Genomic DNA, 24,173 nt, shown 5'->3' with positions numbered 1-24,173 from the left:
AAGAAAATTAAATGTTTGAAGAAACTAAAATGAAAGAAATGGAAGACATAAGGAAAAGAAAAGGGAAATAGGGAAATCTTTCTTTCCTAAAGGGATAAAAGTAGCTACAAAATTTAAGACTAAAGATTAAAAAGTAATTAACACGTAAAATGAACTTAAAGTACAGCAAAGAGAGAGAGAATGAGAGGTAGATGGAGAGAGAGATAGAGAGAGAAAGATGGGGAGATAAATGATGGGATCAGTAATGAAGTGATTTGTTATTCAGCTGTAGATTTTATTTACAAGACATTTTTACAGAAGCACAGTGTGTTATTTTATTTGGATCGGATCAGAGTCTGTGTGTGTGTGGGAGATAGAAAAAGAAAGAGAGAGAGAGAGAGAGAGAGAGAGAGAGAGAGACTGTGTGCCGAGGAAGATTTTGTTTGCTTTTGTTTAACAGAAAGAGATCAGAGGGAGGAGGTTTAATGCGTCTGTTCGAAACGTAATGAAATGTTTTGTGATTGTTTTGCTGTTTGTCATGACATAAACGCTGTTAGGAGTGGAGAGAGAGAGAGAGAGAGAGAGAGAGAGAGAGAGGTGGTTTGTACACAGTGTTTATTTCCCTCTGTTCTTCTGGTGGAAAAAAAACAACTTTTTTTTGTTTTGTACTTAAAATCCATCCAATAATTATTGTGTTTAATAAAAACAACAAACCCAAATGAACTGTGTCTTTATTGAATAAATCTTTATTTATTGGTAACTTTCACATTCTGAGTGTCGAGTAAAAAAGGGAGAGAGAGAGAGAGAGAGAGAGAGAGAGAGAGAGAAATGTGAAGAAGTGAAGAAACAACTGAAAAGCTAAAAAGAAAAAGAAAGAACACAAAAAATATTAAGAAAGAAAGAAAGAAAGAAAGAAAGAAAGAAAGAAAGAAAGAAAGAAAGCTGATGTCCTCAGTGTGTGAGTTCAGTCATCTCATAGACGTGCTCTTAAAACCCCTGAACTCCACCTCCATCTCAGTGTGATTGAGCACAGCACAACAAAATAATTCCCCTTTAGCAAAATAAATAGAATGATTATAAAGTAATGATGGAGTGATGATGGAATGATGATGAAGTAATGATGGGGTGATGATGGAATGATGATGAAGTAATGATGAAGTGATGATGGAATGATGGCTTGGAATAATGATGGAGTAGGGATATGATGGAGTGATTATGGAATAATGATGGACTAATTGTGGAGTAAATTGATGAAGTGATGATGGATTATGATGGAGTAATGATATAATGGAGTGATATGATGAAGTGATGGAGTAACGAAGTAATAAAAATAAAATAATGATGGAGTAATGATATGATGGAGTGAAGATGAAGTGAGGGTGGAGTAATGATAAAATGATTACTTGATGGAGTAATGATTGAATAATGATGGAGTGAAGATATGATGGCGTGATGATGGAATAACGATCTGAACGGAACAGAACCAGAACACATTCCAGCATAACGAGGACCCAAAGCACAACAAAGGTTCAGGAGAAAAATAATTTTTTCAAAATGTTTTATTTAGAACTCAGATCTTAATTCTAATAAAATCCTGTACTGGGGATTTCTTTAATATGTTAAAAAAAAGAAAAGATTAAAGAATTTAGGGAAGGAGAAAGGGAAAAAAATAAACAGAAAAAAACAAACAATCACAAAGTGACAATACAGAAAGAAAGAAAGAAAGAAAGAAAGAAAGAAAGAAAGAAAGAAAGAAAGAAAGAAAGAAAGAAAGAAAGAATAGAATCTGACCTCACACTCCTTACTGTAACTCACACACTCTGAAAACTTTGTTACATTCCACACTAAGGCAACACTGAACATACACACATTCAGTAGTGTGTGTGTGTGTGTGTGTGTGTGTGTGTGTGTGTGTGTGTGTGTGTGTGTGTGTGTGTTTGTGTGTGAGGAGCCGCCTCTGAAGAACTTTCTGGAACATCTGACCTTATTCTCATCTTCACATAAAGTAGCTAGAACACACACACACACACACACACACACACACACACACACACACACACACACACACTATAACTCTACATACACTGGTTTAGTGAAGCAGAAGGTAAACTTGGTCTCAGAGCTTCCTGACATAAAAAAATGAAGTTTTTTTATTTTATGTTATTTTAAAATAATATATTTTTATTTAGTTTGGATTTTTTTGTTTTCTTCTTTTTTTATTTATTTTAGATACATTTGTTTGCAAAAGTTAGTGGCCATGGAAGACTCGAGCGCACTGCTGCGGCTCCTCTGCACCATCGTAAGTTCAATTCTTTTGTATTATTTTGTAACATAAAATGATTCTTCCAGTTAAAGCATGAATTTTAATGAGTAGCTAAAAGACGTTTTTTTTCACGTCAGAGATTTTTTTTATAAAAGGAAAATGCTAAAATATTATATAAATACGTTTTTTTTTTCAATAAGATGCAGAGATCAAAGTTCATGACTGCAGTATGAACCTTTTCATTCATCAATTTGACTTAAATATATACATATATGAATATAAAACAAAAATAGATTTTAAAGAATTGAATTTATTTTCAACAAATAAGACAAGGATTATAAAAAAAAAGGTAACAAACAGTACTGACTGCAGGTTTACAGCTTGCTTCCACAGATAAAATCTTTCTCTTTACATTTGTATTATATAATAAAATATAATAATATTTTGTATTAATATTTGCATTCATTATAAATATTAATAGTTGTCATATTACTATTTCTTAATATAATTTCTTATTGATGTAAATAAATAATAATTTTTATATTGAAAAGTAATAATTGAATTTATTTTTATAGCTTGTTTGTGTTACATATTTGCATTAATACATTATTATTATTAATATTACTGATAATAATAATAATAATAATTATTATTATTATAATGATATAAAATTATAATAATAATAATAATTATTATTATAATGATACAAAATTATAATAATAATAATTATTATTATTATTATTATTATTATTATTATATTATTATTATTATTATTATTATTATTATTATTATTATTATTATTTCATTTATTGCTGCTGCTGTTACTGTTGCAATTGTTGCTGTGTCTGTTTTGTATAATGTGGATTATGGGATTTTTTTTTTTTTTTGGGTTGTTTTTGTACATTTATTATTTCTCAAACAGGCCATTGTGACCACAGCGACCTCTGATCCTCTGGGTGTCATGCAACAGAAGGACCCATGGACTCAAACGCAGGTAAAACAGTCTTCAATAAATCTGTAGCAGACAATTTCAGAAACAGGTGAGACCCCTGAACAGAAACAGATCCAACAATTTACGAACTGCACAAACGGGGCTGGGTGAGGAACGTGAACATGACTCCAAAAATAGGTCACCAAACAACATCAATAAATATAACAAGGCTTGGTGAAGTCACTGGTGTAAACCCAGGGACTGAGCAAATACTTCACGGCAAGTTTGTGAACCAAAGTCTCTTTATATAGGGTGTGAATGTGAGTACTCAGTCAGAAGCTGTGTAAATGGGAGCGCTGCAGTGTATGGGAAATGTGGACCGGGGCGGCCATGTTAAATGGCTGCGGTGTTTGCTGGGAAATTGAGTTTTTTGTTTGTTTGTTTGTTTTGAAAACACTGCAGCACAGTAATCATTTGTATACATAGTGTTTAATATTCCTCTCATATCTGACATGTATTAATTTTAATTTTTTATTTTTTTGTAGCTGGTATAAAAATGTTGCTGTAATTGATTTGTGGCTGTATAGAATCATCTGCATTTAATAAATATTTTTAGTTTTATTTTAAGCTCTATTTTATTTTGAAATTCAACCCTGTATAGTAAATTCTAATGTTCTAATATTTTATATATATATATATATATATATATATATATATATATATATATATATATATATATATATATATATATATATATATATATATATATATTTGTTTGTTTGTTTGTTTGTTTGTTTGTTTCATATTTTCTTTTCATCGTCTCCACATGTTTGACTAAAATATTGGGATAAAATGTCAATAATGAATACTAAAATCAATAATGAATACGTAAATAGATTCTAATCAAATACACCAATTATTAAAAAATAATACTTTTCTTCATTAATTAGCAGCTTTTACTACATATTTTTTCATATTTGATTTTATACTATTTTATATTTTATTGTATGAGGAAGTCAGATGTGTCAGAGAAGTATGTGAGGGTGGTGCAGGACATGTATGAGGACAGTGTGACAGCAGTGAAGTGTGCAGTAGAAACGACAGACTGGTTCAAGGTGGAGGTTGGACTGCATCAAGGATTGGCTCTGAGCCCTTTCCTGTTTGCAGTGTTGAGGGACAGGTTGACTGACGAGGTCAGACAGGAGTCTCCATGGACTGTGATGTTTGTGGATGATATTGTGATTTGTGGTGATAGTATGGAGCAGGTTGAGAAGAGCCTGGAGAGGTGGAAGTATGCAATGTAAAGAGAAGGAGAATGAAAGTCAGTAGGAGTAAGACAGAGTACATGTGTGTGAATGAGAGGGAGGGCAGTGGAGTGGTGTGGTTGCAGGGAGAAGTTCCGGTACCTGGGTCAACCGTGCAAAGTAATGGAGAGTGTGTTAGAGACCTGAAGAAAAGAGTGCAGGCACGGTGGAGTGGGTAAAGAAGAGTGATGGCAGGAGTGATTTGTGATAGAAAAGTATTGCAAGAGTAAAAGGGGAAAGTTTATAGGACTGTGATGAGACCTGCGATGTTGTATGGTTTAGAGACAGTGGCATTGAGTAAAAGACAGGAGGTGGAGCTGGAGATAGCAGAGCTGAAGATGTTAAGGTTTTTGTTGGGAGTGACGATGATGGACAGGATTAGAAGGACGTATTAGAGACAAGGTGAGAGAGGTGAAATTAAGATGGTTTGGAGAGGAGGGACATGGGTTATATGGTAGGAGAATGCTGAGGATGGAGCCGCCAGGAATGAGGAAAAGAGGTTTCTGGATGTGGTGAGGGAAGACTGGTAGTTGGTTTAAAAGAGGCAGATGTAGAGTACAGTGGCGTATGGAGACGGAAGATCCACTTTGGCGACCCCTAATGGAAGCAGAAGAAGAAGAAAAAGATACTATATTATATTTATTATTTACTTGATATTAAAGAAAGAAAGAAAGAAAGAAAGAAAGAAAGAAAGAAAGAAAGAAAGAAAGAAAGAAAGAAAGAATTATCTTTTTTCCTGTTTTCACTTTTATCATATTAGCAGTGTTTTATCAGCCTTTTAAAACTGGAAAAATGACAAGGTCCATTAGAATGAGATCCACGCGTGATATACCATAATTATCAGTTACAGTAATCAATCATTTGATTCCGCAATTCAGATTAACATGGTCTAAAAGATTCAGAAAATGATAATTACTTATCATTACTTACACAATTAGCAAAAACTTCACCACTATAATTATCAATCTATTAATCTCAGCATTTCTCATGCTGTTCTTTTCACCTCTATTACTATATAACCGATATTCTATACATTTTCTATCAATCAGTAAGCACAGTTATATATAGGAAATTGTTGCTACTGCATGAATAAATATTATAATTAGTTCATTTCTTTTTATCAGCATCAGATGGAGCAAACAACAACTAAAGCTGGATCTCCATCTGTTTCTGATTTCATACAGAATGAACATCCAGGAACATCAAGTGAGGAACTAAACACACAAGGTTAGTTTCAAAACATTCACATTTAAACAAACGTACTAATATACAATTTAATCTGAAGCATAAATTCACACTGTGTTTTGTAAGCATGTCTAGTTTTTGTCTTCTGGATATGTTTAGTTTGTGTAGTTGGAGCATGTTTAGTTTGTGCCTTTTGGGTTTTTCTATACTGTGTGTTGTGGGTGTGTCTAGTTTGTGTCTTATGCTCATGTCTGGTATGTATCTTGTAGGTGTGTCTAGTTTGTGTTTTGTGGCCATGTCTAGTTGCTGTATTATGGACATGTCCTGATTGTGTCCTGTGACTGTGTATAGTTTGTGTGTGTATGTGTGTGTTTGTGTCAAGTTGGGTGTTTTGTGGGCATGTCCTGTTTGTGTCGTGTGTGTGTGTGTGTGTGTGTGTGTGTGTGTGTGTGTGTGTGTGTGTGTGTGTTTGTCAAGTTAGGTTTTTGTGGCATGTCCCTATTGTGTCTTGTGAGCATGTGTGTGTGTGTGTGTGTGTGTGTGTTTGTCAAGTTGGGTTTTTGTGGGCATGTCCTTATTGTGTCTTGTGAGCGTGTGTGTGTGTGTGTGTGTGTGTGTGTGTGTGTGTGTGTGTGTGTGTGTGTGTGTGTGTATGTGTGTGTGTGTGTGTGTGTGTGTGTGTGTGTTTGTAAGTGTCAAGTTGGGTGTTTTGTGGACCTGTCTGGATGGTGTCTTATGAGCATGTGTAGTTTGTATGTACTGTGTGTGTATGTGTGTGTGTGTGTGTGTGTGTGTGTGTGTGTGTGTGTGTGTGTGTGTGTGTGTGTGTGTGTCTCAATCTGTTTTTTGTTGGGCATGTCCTGATTGTGTCTTGTAAGTGTTGTGTTCTCTTACTATTGAATTGCTTTTACCATCTATGTTCACTTGGTGGTATATACGTTTTTATGGATGTAAAAAGTTGTCATAGAAAAAGACTAACGTTTTAATGTGAGCTAAGTAAAAAAGAAGAGAGAGTTCTGCCTGCTCAATTTTCCAATCCTCCTTCAACATAACAGTAAGCGTGTGTGTGTGTGTGTGTGTGTGTGTGTGTGTGTAATTTGTATCGTAATAGTGCATCTAGATTAAGTTTTGTGGGTGTAATTAGTTTGTGTCTTGTGGACATGTTTAGCTCTGCCCTGTATTAGCAAAAAATCTAATATGAGAGTAAAGCGGTTATCAGCCAAATTAAAAAAAAAAAGGTTGCAAACAATTCATAGTGTTTGGGGGAAGTGAATAAAGTATTTCTAGATTGATGTATTCTCCCACAGTGTCTCCTACAGGCCTGGAGCCAGAGTTTGGCTCAGGTTTAGATGCTGAAAGCAATGAAGACATGAATAAAGATGAGACCAGTATCAATCTGACCGAATCAGACGGTGCCGTCTGGATAAACACGACCTCTCAAAGTCTCCAGAACAGCAAAGTGCTTGAATGTTCAAAGGTTAAAGGTCAAATACAGATGGAACACTCAGATCCTCCATGGCCATCGGCGCCAGATGTAATTGCTGAAGAGGAAAGTTCAAATATAAGATCAGTTTCAGTCGTAAATCAGGAAGGTGTGATGGCTGCTGCCATGGAAGCCGGCGATGACATCATTCCGGGTAATAAAGGTACGCTTTCAGGGACCATGAGGCCAAGAACAGATGATATGGATGATGAAATATCTCAGCATCCAGACACGGCGTCGCCAAACAAGATGAAGATCGTCGAGGAAGAGACGGAAATGAATGAGAGTTTTATTTTACCAGAACTGCAAAGTTGTGATCTGACTCCTGAAGTCTTTCTGAAAGGAACCAGAGAAGAACCGGGTAAGAATCAAAATGATGACTCCAATGTGTGTATGTGAGTGAATGTGGGTTATTTTTCTCCAACAGCACAACAGTGAATGTTTATTCCGCTTACATTTTTTTTTGTTCATATTTACATTTAATAGTGTGACATGTAATGTTGTCACTTATGTTATAGCGACAATAAACACTCATTCATAAAAACACTCTTTTATAATTAAATCGCAGCCACACAGGGGCCCAAGCCTCTTTTAGGCCCCAGAGCAAGGCCCTTAGCCCATAGCTGTTTAGTTGTATGAGATACATGTAAGTATAGAGGCAAGCTTACTCGTGTCCAGTAGTTAAAAAAATCCACTTCAGAGGTCTTTGTATAGTTAAAACACACAACATTTATGAACTCCAGTTACCACTATTTAGCAAAAAAAAAATAATAATCCATCAAACTCCCATCCCTCATCTCTTAAAAAGACAGTACAACTCAATGGTCGGGGCACATCAAATATTCTAACCCAAGCAACAATATTACCCAAAAATACAACAATAGACCATCTAAATTCCGATTAGCACAAACCCTCACAAACAATCCCAACAGAAACACCCACAGTGACTAGCAAGAAAAAAAGTAGTCCACAGCTTAGCTCATACAGAAGTCACTCTGAATAAGGGCATCTGCCAAAATGCCCAAGACATAAATAAATGTAAAACAAATTAATAATTACATGTTCTGTAAATTCAGTCCTAAAAATGTAAAAAAAAAAAAAAAGGTTACAAATTTATCTATGACACTGAAAACTTTTTCCATTTATGTTACATAAATACAATTCTCCTTAAGAAAACTTTACCACATTAATGAGTGAACGTCCATGTGAACAAGTTGTTGCTAGAGCACAGCACGAGTGCATTAAATAAACCAGAGCTGCTGTTATAGAGAATTAATCAACATCATCGTAGGGTTGAAGCTTAGCTTGCTGCTAAAACTGAATATTAAGCCAAAACAAACCTCTGAACTATTCCAAAGAAAAGCGTTGGTACACTGTTGGTTTAAATCTTTTCTCAACATCTCACTGCTGTTCATTTTTGATGTTTCAGCCACACCCACACTGCGAGATCAGAATCTCATTGGCCCACCAGGAAACACAGGACTACAGGTATTACACACACACAGATTTTGAACTCGATTCTGACTGTCCACTTGATAAAATGAACTTTCTTTTTTTTTTTCTCTTTGTGAATGCCAGGCGCTTCCGTAGCTTCTAGACGTAGATTGCTGTCAGAAATCGCCCACTCTTGCCAAGACACTGAAAGATCGAAGCGTACTTGATTAGTCTTTCCATTTATACCCCTGCGTGTGTCCTTTTATAATTTGCTAGGTATACACTCTGTTCGTCTTGGGCATCAGTCCTTACCAAGCCTTGATATCTTGTGTTTGGCAGTTTATGCAGTTGGTCGATCCTGTGCCAGCTTTTGACCTTGCTTTTGATTCTCATTCTGGATTTGTCTAGTCCTTTAGTGGTAATAAACATAGAACATACATATAAGTAATAATAAACATACTTAACTGCAGTCTCAACTAAAACTACATAACACCTGGGAAATTGTGTGTTATTTCTGAAACGATTTACATCGTCATGTTGCCCAGCCACAGGCGAAAGCTTTGTGGATTTCTATTTCCTCTCAGGGGGAATGGTTTTAGACCCAGCTAAAGATGTTGGTAGAAATAAGGCTAAGTCTACACTAATCCATATAATTTGAATTAACACAATTTGAAAAGTGTGTTTTTGTTTTCGGCTCATTTTCACTTGTTCCCTAAATGTTTTTCATCCACACTAAAACTCCTGAAAATGCTTAAGTCCCTGTTTTGCGCATGTGGAAAACGTAAGAAGCTTCGACCTGCGTAATTTCCGCCTGATGTTTATTTACTTACTGACTAATTGTATCAATAACAAAAAATGCGTCATTATTTTTGAAAGCCTCCATTTATACAGTTCACAACGAAAAAGATGAAAACAGCGTTTTTTGTCTATTTCAGAGAGAATTTTCAAAAAGCTACATTTTGGTTGACTAAAAACACCATTACAGTGTGGACAGAAGGGCAAAACAGAGAGAAAAATATTTGTTTTTAAACGAGAATGTATTGGTGTGGACATGGGTTATGTTTAAGCAACTGGACATGCCAGAATTAAGACGTTTTAAAACACTTTGGCACTGATGCAGAGCTTGAATATCCCGAGTCTCAGATCTTGTGAGGAGAAATCGAGTTTGTTGGGTTTTCATCAAATTAAATCTGAAAAGAGAGTAGAGGAGTATGGATCATCTCTGGCAAGAGAGCTTTAAAAACGAGAGCAGACTCTCTAAAAGTCACAGAGAGAGAGAGAGAGAGAGAGAGAGAGAGAGAGAGAGAGAGAGAGAGAGACATTAGTCTGCAAATTGGAAAATCACATTAGAGAAATGACTTGAATGAAGCTAAAAAGAAAGATCTATGCTGTGAGACTGAGTGTGAGCTCCAGCACTGTCATGTGAATAGGAAGCATTATGAAACCAAATAGACTATATACTATATACCAAATATGACATTGACTTACGCTTTCTGTTGTCACATTAGGGACATCAGGGTCCTCCTGGTCTTCCTGGAGTTCCAGGATCAAAAGGAGAAAAGGTACACAATGTATTTTAACATCTTGAAGATCTTTGTTTTATAAGGTGGTATCAAAAGGTTTTGAGACTAGCTCTGTTTTCAAGAAAGTTCTTTATGTATATTTACACACGATCACCTTCAAAATAGTCCCCTTGCTCAGAAATGCAGCTTTCCCAGTGTTCCTGCTGCTTCAGAAATGTGCCCTGGAAGTCTCTTTTTCGAAGCGTGTCAATTGCCTGCGATTCAGTCTGGATCTCCGCCAATGGTGGATCTTCATTTAGGGAAGAGGGTGAATTTCGCAGGAGCCAAATCCCGCGAGTAGGGTGGGTGCAGAAGTAAGATGATGTGGATTGTTCTCCGACGATCATTATGCACAAGTTGCTGAATGGTTTCGATATTTTTGGGTGGTTGAGCTTGTTGAAGATCTTCCTAATCTCTCGTCGTCTTTCAGTGATGTTCTTCCGTTCTTGAAGCAGGCGTGGCACTCAGAACACCTTGAACGAATTGAAGCATCGCCACATGTCAAACGCATGTCATGTCAAACGTCTCTATGAAATATTTGCCCAGTTTTACATATAATTTCCTGTCTGTTTTACTTGCTCTCCCTGATGAAATTTGTCAGACACACAGAGCGTGGTCAGAATAGCACCAGTTAGCACCGTTAGTCTCAAACCCTTTTGAATAGTGGATTTCTTGTTGGTTTTCTTGGTTATGGTTGTCATCTGGATTTCTTCATTTTCCCATAGGGCTATGCAGGAGTAATGGGTCGTACCGGAAGGACGGGATACAGAGGCCCGATCGGCCCACCCGGCATTCCTGCCATCCTCGTATGGATGACATCGGAGGAAGAATGGCTAGAGTTTCAGGTGAATGTTCTGGAAGCTACAAAATTTTGAGGATGATGCAGAGGCATATTCACTAAGAAATCTTTTTTCTATCTTCTAACAGAAGAGTAAACTCTACAAGAAGCTCATGGTGTCGTGGCCGGTATGTGGTACTGATGTGTGAGTGAGGTTTAAAAGAGGAATAACACATTTCATGACATGAAGTTATGGGAAATTAATGATTGATTAGGTGATTTGATGGGGTCATGAGGAGTCACTGTACCTGTATATGCCTTATATAGTAATTTTTCAATAACAAAATGAGTGTTTTCTTTCACTTATACCACAGCAACTTGCAAACAATTACAATTTCATATGATTTATTAATGATAGAACCTGATATTTATTTATGTATTTATAATAATAAATTCAGATTTAGATTCCAATTCGGAGTTTGGATTTAGAATCAGGCTCAGAGTATGACTTAGCTTTAGACTCACTTTCAGAATGTGGAGTCAGGTTTAGAATTAATTTTAGCATCAGCGTAGGAGTCAAATTCAGACTCGCATTGAAAATCAGAATCAGGTTCAGAATCCAATGAGTCAAGTTCAGAATCAGATTCAGAATTAAAAAAAAATTATTTACCAAAACAGCATGTCCACCGAGTGTTTTATTCCTCTTAACCCACAGTCATGTGCAAACAATTAGAATACATTTTCCCTATTAGTTAAAAAACTGTGCAGTTTATCTGTTTACAACTATGTTTAATATTGTATAAACAAGTTAGTTATTTTCTGGCACTTATGCTATAGCAGCTATAAACACTCATTCCCTCAGCAGTCTCTCTTCAAATTAAAACATTATGTGTTACCAAGAAACCTTAAAAAAGCGCAACTCCTCTTTCCAGATGTTGAAAAATCAGTTACAGCTTTATCTCTGACTATTACAAAGCACTGATGTAGAAGACTCCTTCCATAAAGGTTACATAAACAGTGCTATAGTGTAAACCTGAATGATCTGTTGCTATAAACACAATCGACCATAAATTCAATCGAACTCTGAGTTAACTACTACAATGAGTCCTTTATGGCTTTTTAAATAAATGATAATGTTACTAGTTATTTATTGATTGATAATGTATTTTTTTAGCTCCACAAAGGATTAGCAGGACCACAGGGACAACCCGGAGATCCTGGTCCACCTGTAAGTGATCTCATTATCTAAATGAACAGAAAAGAAAAATTTATAAAAGAGAATGATTTGTTTCAGGAACGCCCACTTTTCACACTGATGGTTAAAGTTAAATGGCAAACCCCCAACCCAGTATGGTGTTTCATACAGAAATACATAATGCTGAATAAGAGGATATGCTTGAGTTTTTGTTGTCTTTCAGATAACATTCTTTTTGCCTTTTTTTGTGTATGTAATGTGAGATTCCTCAAGTATCCTTTTTAGAAACAAACTTTTTTGTCTTGTCCCTTTAGGTTATAAAATAATTTCCATCTTTTCTTGCTGTGTGTTGTTTTTGTCTATAGGGTCGCCTAGGAGTTCCAGGAAAACAGGGCAAGAAAGGAGTCACAGGACCGATTGTAGGCATCCTTGAGCACCAAAATAAAACCATTGACCCCTTACCACTAACCAAAACACAGCTAAACCTCTAATCTTAATCACAGAACTACATACTTAAAAAGAAAATATCTATGTTTTTTTGCTATAATAAATTCTGATATTGGGGTAAAGTGTAGTTGTATAATCATGATAGCTGCTCGCTGTTAAGTGAAACCACCAAGACTAAGAGTTTCTTTCATGCCCTGTATGTTATAGAGCAAGTACTTAGCATTTATTCAGTACTTGTAACAACCTAATGAAGCTGATGAGCCACATCCACTGGAGAAGGACCTGATAAAGGTGAAATTCAGGAATCAGTCATGACAATATTTAGTATTAGAACCAAATGTTACGGGGATAAACAGGCTTCTAAATATGAACCAAAAAGCCAAATTCACAATCAGGATCAGAGTATGATTTGGCTTTTGAAATGGCTTTTTGCACAGTGAAACTCTTTAAGGGCCTTGCTCAAAGGCCCAATACTGGTAGCTTGGCAAAACTGGGGCTTGAATCCCCAACCTGCTGAATAGTAACCCAGAGCTTTAGCCACTATGCTACCACTTTCCAAGGGTTAGTGTCATACCAGGTTTAGTGTCAGATTCAAAATCCAGTGTCCACTTTAGAATCATGTTAAGAGTTGGGTTCAGAATGAATTTCTATTAAGTTTCAGAGTAAGAGATGGAAATAGAGACAGGTTCAAAATCCTGTGTTAGGTGAATGCAGAATAAAGAAATTTGAAGCCTAATTCTAACCCTTGCTCGATGACACAGACTATGACCAGATTCCCATCTCAGTTCAGCTTGCAGCTTCATGTTAAACATGATCAGGAACAATTAATGATACCTACAGTCTGTTTCTTGAGCTTGCAGTGTGCTAATAAAAAGCTTTATTTACAGGAGAGTACCAATAGGTGAGGAAGTGATGGATCTGCAGAACAGGAAACATGATTTTAGACGAGTCCTGCATGGACAAATCTAATCCCCTTTTAGTTGTCTGGACCCAGCACTAATAATCTTTGATTTTACATTAACCATTAAAAAATTCAGTGGAAATTCAGGGAAAAAAATCAGTTTAGCTCTTAAAAGTGATTTTGTTAAACTAAAAGAATTTAGGAATATGTTTTGGTGTAGAAAAAATGTTAAATATGGGTTTGCAAAAGCTCAGTATTTAGTTTTTATGTATACATTAGGGAAGAGCAGGGCCACCTGGGTTACCTGGACCCTCTGGAAGACCAGGTCAAGATGGTACACCAGGAACAGATGGAGAACCAGGCCAACCGGGAACACGAGGAGAAAACGTACGCTACTTTTACTGCATATAAATCATGTCTGATGTTTTACTTCTACCACATTAACACCTGGAAGTTTCAAGTAAGTATAACGATTCTACCTAGACGGAGATGATTCAAGTAAATTTGAAGATGTAGCTGCTGTAATGTTTAATGGTCTGTTTAAGGGAGACATGATGCAGCCAAGTGGGATTTTTAATAGATCCCAAATAGGGTGGAGCACACAGTACCAAAAATACATGTGTGTGTGTGTGTGTGTGTGTGTGTGTGTGTGTGTGCATGTGTGTAGGGTCTACCTGGATACCAAGGAGATCGAGGCAGTAAAGGGGAGCTGGGTGAGTGGGTAAGAGTGTCCAGAGTTTCTTTATAGATTTCACAGTGATCATTTGTGTGTGTAATTGATTATTAAATGTTTATAATACAAATGCATTAATACTTGAAGCACATGAAATATTTATGATATTACAAAACACTTAAATGGCTTGATGTAATGAATGAATATATGGATGTCACCCAGAAGAGGATGGGTTCCCTTTTGAGTCTGCTTGCTCTAAAGGTTTCTTCCTCATACCATGTTAGGGAGTTTTTCCTTGCCACAGTCCCCACTGGCCCACTCATTAGGGATAAAACAAATAGGGACACATTTTTGGTGTGAAATTTTCGATTTGGAATCCATTTATTTCTGTAAAGCTGCTTGGAGTGAGGCAACATCCATTGTTAAATATTCTTTTCAAATAACATTTAATTAAATCGATCTCCAGAGTTTTAAAAGTAACGTGTATGCCATGAATTGCACTGAACAAAGTGTAGAAACTTGTTTGCTCGACAATTTGTCCACACATCAACACAATTCACTGCACGCCGTCCTCATGCTCTGGTTTTAATGCTGTTACAATGTTTTTTAAGGTGGCTGGGAGTTATTTATTGTAAGATATAGTTTCTTCTGTTGATGTTTTCCGCAAGCGTCCAGATCGGAGGTCATTATGTCACATAAAAAAGTATGCTAGGCTCATGGTGCATAGTCGTCTGTTCTGTTTTTAGAACTGATACGTGATGGCAGTATGGATACCAGTGCAGTTGTAGTAAATATTATATGTTAAGATTTCCTTTTTAAAAGTGAAAAATATGAAACGATGTATTCTTGACCTTAGGGTTACACTGGAGAACCGGGACCTCGGGGCGAGAGGGGCAGGAATGGGCAGAAGGTAAAAGCATGTCCTGTTTTTAGCATTAGTTAAGTTTAGCTAAACTCTGATGTGTTTTTTTGTTTGTTCCTTTACAGGGAAATAAAGGGGAAATTGGTCTGAGCGGAATAACAGGCTACGCTGTAAGTAAATACATAGAAACAAACATTTATTGGTTTGACTTCAATTATGTGTTTCTGACCATTTATGTGTCTGTCTGAGATTCTCATTTGCATTACTGTGATATCTGAATTGTGAGCAGTTGAACTGTAACTAAAGGCTTACAAATAAGGACTGATCAGATTTTTGAGTTACTCCAAAGTCACCGTAAGGGCAAATGTCTGAATTTGTTCTTTGATAGATTCCTTTATGTTTGTCATACAACACTGATACTTATGTATTCACATTCAAGAACTCGGGCCCTATTTTTGTCTTTCGACTCTCTGGGTCTGATTCTCATTAATATGATGTCTCACAAACAAGCACTTAGGGTAAAATTATTAAAGCAATAATATTTTAAACAGGTTTAAGGTTACATTAAAGTCAAATGTATGAAAAAGTTTTTCTTTAATAGTTTTCTACATACTCTAATTGGACTTGGTGGCATTTATGCTTCCTTGTCCATTGTGTTCTTGTTATTTGTAGTTTATTTTTTATGTTAATCATAATGAAATAAACTTGTTAAAAATAAGTACAACTCTCAGATTTGATAAAAATATAAAACGTCTTTTCAAGCTCAATTCTTTCCTTTTGGCGCTGCCACCTTAAGCAGATCTAAACATTCTGAGAGCCTCTGAAGCAAGACACTATGTGACTATATTGGGTGTTATAGGTGTACTGTAAGCTGCACCTCTGCAAACAAAATGATCATGCACAGTCACTGAACTAGGGCTGAAACAATTCCTCAAGTAACTCGAGTAAATTAAATACAAAAATGCGTAGTCAATTTAACTGCACACGGAGCACTGTGTTTCCCCACGGACCATTATTACTAACGCACCACCCGCTAGGCTCTGGACAGTTTTTGTACACAGAATACACTGCAGAATGAAAAATGAGAGAGAAAACAGCAAAGGTCAAGGAGAAGATTCAGACCAAAGAAAATGAAAAGTTTCCAAAAAGTTTGGGATCATTTTAAACTAAAACATAAAAAAGACGTTTCAGCGTCTTAAAGTAATTTGAAATAGATTTTTATATTTTTATTTATAATTTATTTCTTTGAAATAATTAACATCTGTGAAAAATAAACCGATTTAGTGCATTTAATTGTCATATTACATCAAAATGTAAATACACACACACACACACACACACACACACACACACACACACACACACACACACACACACACACACACACACACACACACTCACACACCAGTCTTATTCTCTGTTGTGTATGAAAATAATGTTGTGGATGAAATAATCGGTAAACACTTGATTACTAAAATAATTGATAGCTGCAGCCCTACTCTGAACACTATACTAACCGTTAACATTGATGAAGACATGTATGGAATAAATCATATTTAAAAAAAAATTCTACTTCAGTTCTTTTCCTCACTTCAGACTGGATCGATCACTTTCCTAAAGGATCCTGGAGATGTTATGCACTAGGAATGTATAATGTTTTTTTGTTAAAAAATGTGTTACAGTATAATCTTAAAAATATAAATAAAATTGCACATTTGTAGGGGACACCTGGACCTCGTGGACAGAGAGGATTCATGGGAGCACCTGGTCCTCCTGTATGTCAACTTTTCTATAAGCCTCTTGTATATCATTCATCATTATTAAAGTTTTCTAGCACATAAACCCTGACATTTGACATCCTGACAGGGAGAACCTGGATGGCCCGGTTTTACAGGAGCTCCAGGTCCAACAGTACGTCATAAATTCTACTTATTGTATATTCGTAAGTTTCTCTATTACTCTTTAATAACGTGTGGATCTGGTCCTGCAGGGTCTTATGGGGCAGATAGGTGTCAAAGGATTGGGTGGAGTCAAAGGACCTCCTGTAAGATCCATGTTTTGTTTACTTCTTTAAAAAGTAGATTAAATGCTGAATTTACGGATTAAATCTGATAATCTGTGTACAGGGTCAGCCTGGTGAAATCGGAGCAAGAGGAGAGGCGGGGAAACTAGTGAGTCACATACATTAAATTGATTTAATATCCTTTTTTTAATTTGTCAAACTATATTTATTTGGTGGAAAAAGACACAAAACCTGATTAAATTTTACAAATGCAATAATTAGCCTATAAAAATTGTAATTCTATTAGTAAAATGTGGGTTCCGAAAGCTTTTTGTCAAGTTTTTTGTTTTGTGATTGTCAAGCAAAAAGTCTGAAGTAAAAAAAAACAAAACAAGACAAATACCGATTAAAAAAAATTTACTTATCAAAAAATAAATGAAAATGCAATAATATAAAATAATTAGTAAATAAAATGTTCTACAGAGAAAATTCGTAAGAATGGCAGTACTAAATACCCATATCAGTGGGAGTGAGATATCTAAATGTACATAACGTTTATACTAGTATTATATACAGTATAAGCTAATGTTTTATTTGTATTCGGTCAGGATACTGGTTTTTGTATGTAGACTATAAAAAGGAGAGAGGTTTGTGCCATCTGCTGGGCAAACAATTTATATCTCTCCACAAACAGAGATTGACTAAAACTATAAAAATTGACTAAAACTCTGGTAAAATTCTGTATGCAGCTGCAACAATAGAACTATATCATTTAAACCTTAGGTTAGGTTAAACAAAAAGACGAAAAAGAAAAAAATATTGAATTGGATAAAATTGCAAAAACAACTGCAAATTCGTAAATGTAAAATTTAAGAGTGAACATGTACATGTACAAACAGACAAAAATATCATTTTAGGGTTAGGGTTCATTTAAAGGGTTCATTAATACATTGATACATGTTTTCAGGGAGATCCGGGTTCTGATGGCATAATGGGATTTCATGGAGACGCCGGGCCGCAGGTACTATGCCCATTTCTATTCGCTTTGTTAACGTAACCAATGCAAAAGTGTTCATCTTTAAAAGAATATTTTTGAAATATTATTGATTGTTTTCTTTTTTAATAACACGACATGCAGCATTTGGAGCAACAACAAATGCTCTGACTGAAAGAATTTCCCGCACTGAATATTTAACTGATTTTAGGGTGAACCAGGGCGAGAAGGACCTCCAGGTCCTAAAGGAGATCCTGTAAGAAATATTCTTTGATATTTCACATATTTTTCTTTACTTTTAATTTATGAAAAAATTATAAACTTTTAAATAATTTTATACACTTACTATTATATGTTAATTTTTGTTTCATTTATATCTCCTGTGTTTATACGAATACAGGGACAGATTGGAACTGAAGGATCCATTGGAGACCAAGGACCACCAGGACCACCAGTAAGACTGCTGATACATGTAGAATTTTAAGTTGTGTATTAATTTGACAAAAATTGCTTTATAGTCATGGAACATCTATAGAGCCTGATTTGTGAAAAAATAAGCCTGTTTAATTATTTATGTGTCGGTGTGAATATGCAAATTAGGCCACACCTCTTGACCATGGCAATCAGGATTTTTGTTTAATAACACTAGCTAACTTAGCTACTCACTACTTAACATTAGTCACAGAGCTATATGACCCGTCTTCAGGTGTTGAGGAGGTGTTAGCTTAAAACATAAGTACTCTGGATCAGAACGTCACAAGTTCAAATACCAGCCAAGCTGCCACTGTTGGGCCCTTGAGCAAGGCCCTTTCTCCTTATCTGCTCAATTGTAAGTCGATCTTGAAAAGGGCATCGCCACATGCCATAAATGTAAATAGAAATATCTTCACATTGCCATATTTTGTATATATTGATTACTTAACTCCAGTCTGTCAGGTATCTGTCCGAAAATAACGTTCCCGTGTCAACTTTTACCAAATCATCATTAACATTATTTGAGGTGGCATGTGTGCTATCTTAGCATTCTTGACTTAAAAATATTATTGGTCCAAAACTATGTAAGTGAAAGTGCTTTATTCCAAAGTGTAATTGAAAAGACATTATGTTTCTTTGTAGCTTTGATGTTCTGGCTAAACATCTGTCTAAACATTAAATATTGACATTTTTTTTTTTTTAGGGCACTGCTGGAAAAGCTGGAAAGCCAGGACCCTCAGGTGATCCAGTAAGATTATTTGAAACATTTTTTTGTTTATATAGACATGTAGAATTAAAGCAAAAACAGTTCTGTTTATTTGAAATGGTCTCATTTACATGTAGGGTCTGAAAGCTGAGAAAGGAGATAAAGGCGATCTCGGTAAAAAAGGAGAACAAGTGAGTTTTTACCTTTAAGGCATTTAAAATACACCCTTATCCAGAGTGACTTACATTTATCTCATTTATACACCTGAGCATTTGAGGGTTAAGGGCCTCACTCAAGAGTTCGCCTGTGGAAGTTTGTTGTTGCTGGGATAGACTCAGGGTAGAACATGGTGCAATGCAGGGTGGAGAATCTGTGTGTGGGGTTGTTCTTCAGTTAGTGTCAGAAGATTTCGTGCTCGGCATAACACGGTATAAAGAGGAGGTGTGTCAGACTTCTATTTCCTGCCAGTCAATGTTTCCATGTTTGCCTAGCTCTTTTAACAAAGCAGAAATCATTTCTTAAAATAGTGCTCATGTTCTTGAATCTTCCTGCAACATTACCTCAAATCCATATTGACATATATGCGTGTGTTATCAGGGTTCTCCAGGCTCTCTGGGTTTGCCTGGATTCCGTGGTCGAGCGGGTCGTTCTGGCATTCAGGGAGAACCTGGGCCAATTGGATTTGCTGGATCACCAGGACCACAAGTAAACACCTGCCTTTGTTTGTACTTTATGTAATGGGGTCTTTGTGATCAGTTGTGTGTGTGATTGTGTTTTGGTGTGTAATGTTTAAGGGTTTGGAAGGAGGCACTGGAGATCAGGGAAAAGAGGGCAAAGATGGCCCCAAGGTAACCAGTCTGATTCAGAGAAGAATGAAAGAAGACAGATGGCAAAACTTTATTTTCTAAAATAAAAACATTTTAATTTTCAGGGAGAACGAGGTCCGGATGGTGTAACTGGAGTTCTGGGACCAAGAGGTGATAAGGTACATGAATAAAGTAACTTGAAATGAAGCTTAAATGATAACCAGGACAAAGTGTGATCACGCTCAGAAACCAGACCTGTTCTAGACCTTCCATAATGGATGTGACATAGTATCTAATTTTGACGTGACATATGACAGCATTTGAGCAACAAAGCACAAGTAATTGTTCATCAATTCATGGTTTGTTTGTGGAAGCTCTTTAAGTCTCTGTCTAGTACCCAGCTACAAAGTATTTTCCTTATAGATAATGTTCCTTTTCAGAAACTTGAGCTGCGTCGGAATGCTTTGGGAACGCGATTGCGTTGTCTATGCTCTGAGTAATGAGTCTAATCTGAGGCAAGTCTAAGGCTTGTCCCTCTAGAGTGTCTCTCCAAGATCTCTGTGACGCTGCGGGGTGGTCCACCCCACTCACCTTACCAGGTTTTACAACCGACCTCTGTGCCTCTCCTGGAACCTCTGTCCTTTGACTCAGTTGTGCTCATTCACACTAGTCAGGGACTGGTCATTGTGGTGTTATTGGACTTTCGTTCCCAAATCGTTCTGACACAGCTCGAGTTCCTGAAAGGGAATGTCTCTAGGTTACGTATGTAACCCTAGTTCCCTAAGGGGACCAAGACTCTGTGTCACTAGCCACATCTCCGGCACCCCTTCAGCGCTTCCTTCATGGTTACAGAAGCTGAAGCAGTCTTCTCTCCAGGTCCACTTTATTCTCCTTGGTCATGACATCCCCGCTGGTGACAGCCTGTCTTCAATTTTGACTGATTAGACTCATTACTCAGAGCATGGACAACACAGTCGCTGTTCCAAAGCATTCCGACACAGCGTCTCATTTCCTCAGGGAACTAGGGTTACATACGTAACCTAGAGACATTCCAAGTAGAACCTATTAAAGATGGTAGAAGACCTAAACCATTCAAAAACCCCATATGAAATGTGGGTTTCTGGAAAAGCGAGAATTAACCAACACCACAGGAAGTCCTGCTAAGCTATGTATTGCTAGCTAGCTAAGTTCCCTTTTGCTAGTTAATAAGTTACTTTTTTGCTAGTTAATTTCCCTTTGGGTAGCTAGATGTGTTTTTAGATCTAATCTCTTTAGCTAGAAAAACTGTCTTTTGCTAGCTAGCTGTCTTTCACTGTCATCTTTTGTTTGCTGGTTAACATGTTTTTGTTTGGCAACTTTTGTGTGCTAGATTGAAATTTCCAGTTAATGTGTGCATAAAATAATGGTTTAATAAGTTGCATTATTTATTAGATTCTTGACCATTTTTTTTTCTCTGTGTAAATGAAAGGGTCGAATTGGACGTGGTGGATTCAGTGGTCTGCCTGGACCTTTGGTAAGGCCTTGTCTTTTTGTAATGATAACTGACCTTAGCATTAATAATTATGCTACTATTCTTATATATACATAGGGGCCAATGGGGAAATCAGGAGAGCACGGACCTGAAGGAGAGCCTGGTATCAAGGTTCCTGTGTACATCAAATTAATTACTTTAACTTTGTATAAAAAATGTTGATACTCCCTGGTTACTGCATGTTTTGTTTAATAAGTTGTAATTTGATGTTGCAGGGTAGAATAGGATTTCCTGGAGGGCCTGGAGCTAAAGGTTTGAAGGTAGGCAACTTTTTTAACATATTACATAACAATACAAAACAATACATAATTCCAGAGGAATTCAGCCTTGACATATGAGTCCACCAGTTTCCAGTATGCCATAATCTCCATAAATCCTAAAACCTTAAACCCCAAATAAACCCAAACTAATCACTAATAACTAATCAAACTCCAAGGACATCAATATTAACCACTAACTGTAAACCTTATTATAAACTTTTATCTTGAAACCAAAACTCTAAACTAAAATCTAAAATCTCTCTACCCAAACCCTCCGTTCTTTTTGCTCATTTTTAGATTAACAATCATTTATCATTGAACTCCAAATCCTGAGCCCTGCTATCTAGCTTAACTTCAAGATTACTTTTAATCTTTTAACTAGCAATTGATCAAATTAATTAATGAGTTCTAATCATTGACTTCAGTGGTCACTTAGGATCTTGTAACTTCTAGCTTCTGATCGAGAGAAGGTAGGAACCTGGAAGCCTAGCCTAACTCTCATCATGAGACTGTCACCACCATGCTTCACATTCGCTTTAGGTGTGGACTGCAGCGTTTTCCTGGGATTAGATTTTGGACTAAGAACATAATGTTTTACCTGATCAAAAAAAAAAAAGTCTGAATATGTTTTTCCTTCAGCTTCTTGTTTGCCTCCCAGACTAATCACTTCCCTACTCGTTCACTGACTTTTTTTCAAACACTAGGGTTGATAATCTCTCAAAGCAGGTTTATTATGGTAATGTGGCACTTGAGATCAGTGTTGGGCAACGTTACTTTTAAAAGTAATGCATTACAATATTGAGTTACTCCCCAAAAAAGTAACTAATTACGTTACTTAGTTACTTTTTATGGAAAGTAACGCGTTATATTACTTTTGCGTTACTTTTGCATTACTTGTATCTCTTTCATGCCTTACAGGTGTAACAGGTGTAATATAGATAATTGGCATTAAGAAATAAGTTATATTAGGGCAAAAGACATGTGTGGGCTGCACACCGGTGATGTGGCGGGAGAACATACCTTTCACTGTCATCTCATAAAACTTTGTGCAATTATATAAATATGACCTCGTCCTCGTCTACATCATTCTCTGCTTCATCATCAGCTTGAAACATTCTGAACGCTTTTACAAAGTTCACGCTATTATCAGTGACCGTCAATCTGTAGTGCTGTGCTTTGCATGCAGATGTTTTTTTTTTTAAGTGGTATTTTTTGCAGTTGACAAGAGCTTTTCACCAACACATAATCTACACTTAACCATTATTCCTTTCTCCTTTTCCTCGACTATTTCAAAATAATAAGAATACTTCCATCCCAGTAATGTAATGCCCTGGTTTGCCATCTCCGCTTCTGACCAGCTTCTGTTCCCGTGGCTCGCACGTATGAGTGCACGATTCTACGTGACTATGTTCATTTTAATTCATTTATTTTTTTATGCAAAATAATTTAACTGAAAAGTAACTCGCATTACTTTTTTTAAAAAGTAACTCAGATAATAATGTGTAAATTTATAAAGTAACGCGCTACTTTACTCGTTACTCCAGAAAAGTAATATTATTACGTAACACACGTTACTTGTAACGCGTTACCCCCAACACTGCTTGAGATCAACCGTAATCTAATCTAGAGTTATTTCTTTATATATAGGGTCTGCAGGGTTTTTCAGGGATTCGTGGCCAAGATGGAATTCACGGTTCTCCAGTAAGAGCAGTGCATAATAAACAATAAGGGGTAAATTAGGATGCAGCAGTAAAAGTGACAGTGAAAATGCTAAATTGATTTTCAGGGACTCACAGGAGCAATAGGAGCGAATGGAGACACTGGTTCTACAGGAAACAGGGTGAGAAAAAGTCACTGGGAGATTTACTCTGTGTCAGGAACATTTTCAGAGGACGTAACTTTCAGACCCATTAATTGACTTTGTTTGTCTTTTAGGGATTCCAGGGAAAACCTGGTGCTCCTGGTGTGCAAGGTCTTGTGGGAAAAAGTGTGAGTACAATTTGGGTTTGTTCCAGCCGCATGTTCCAGGATTTGATCCTAATCTCCAGCGCAAGATATTTGTATTAAATGTATTGGTTTGTCCTTTACAGGGAGATCCAGGAAGTAGTGGAATCGCTGGCAAGCCTGGAAAGCCAGGAGTGAAGGTAAATTATAAAAAGGTTTAAATTTAATATGCTGAAGTGCGAATGAAGATGAAGGCTGGAACCATTTGTCAGATTTATAAGCCAAAAAAGCCGTCTGCAACCTGGTTACAGAAAAAAACAACATTATCCATAGTAAGTTTTGAACCTCAAAGCTCTCATCACCACTCGCACTGCACCATGTCCCTTAGACCTCCTAGCACTCCCTGACTGGTCCCACCATTCTCAGGGTACAAGATAGGAATACATCAAGACTATTTTC

The 24,173-nt window shown here is 36.5% G+C and overlaps 1 protein-coding gene across 1 annotated transcript; it reads left to right on the top strand.

The window, feature by feature from the left end:
* Positions 1 to 6,953: 6,953 nt before the first annotated feature.
* si:dkey-21p1.3 (collagen alpha-1(I) chain) lies at positions 6,954 to 23,572 on the top strand. The gene is made up of 28 exons (XM_046871966.1): positions 6,954 to 7,506; positions 8,575 to 8,633; positions 10,088 to 10,141; positions 10,867 to 10,986; positions 11,069 to 11,107; positions 12,094 to 12,147; positions 12,480 to 12,533; positions 13,742 to 13,849; positions 14,130 to 14,183; positions 14,992 to 15,045; positions 15,123 to 15,167; positions 16,719 to 16,772; positions 16,864 to 16,908; positions 16,988 to 17,041; positions 17,124 to 17,168; positions 17,967 to 18,020; positions 18,205 to 18,249; positions 18,394 to 18,447; positions 19,171 to 19,215; positions 19,311 to 19,364; positions 19,771 to 19,878; positions 19,968 to 20,021; positions 20,105 to 20,158; positions 21,448 to 21,492; positions 21,568 to 21,613; positions 21,726 to 21,770; positions 23,418 to 23,471; positions 23,557 to 23,572. Exons 1-26 carry the CDS (start codon positions 6,954 to 6,956, stop codon positions 21,728 to 21,730), a joined length of 1,956 nt encoding a protein of 651 aa, XP_046727922.1. The 3' UTR covers positions 21,731 to 21,770; positions 23,418 to 23,471; positions 23,557 to 23,572.
* Positions 23,573 to 24,173: the final 601 nt, after the last annotated feature.

Source organism: Silurus meridionalis, chromosome 17, assembly GCF_014805685.1.
Source record: "Silurus meridionalis isolate SWU-2019-XX chromosome 17, ASM1480568v1, whole genome shotgun sequence".
NCBI lineage: Eukaryota > Metazoa > Chordata > Actinopteri > Siluriformes > Siluridae > Silurus > Silurus meridionalis.
This window is presented reverse-complemented; position numbering and strand designations above follow the sequence as displayed.

Excerpts from the sequence above, each read along its gene's own strand:
- si:dkey-21p1.3 (XM_046871966.1), top strand. The coding sequence starts at position 6,954 with ATGTATTCTCCCACAGTGTCTCCTACAGGCCTGGAGCCAGAGTTTGGC. Across the intron at positions 12,148-12,479 it reads CCGGAGATCCTGGTCCACCT|GGTCGCCTAGGAGTTCCAGG; the intron begins GTAAGTGATCTC and ends TTTTGTCTATAG. Across the intron at positions 19,216-19,310 it reads CAGGACCCTCAGGTGATCCA|GGTCTGAAAGCTGAGAAAGG; the intron begins GTAAGATTATTT and ends ATTTACATGTAG.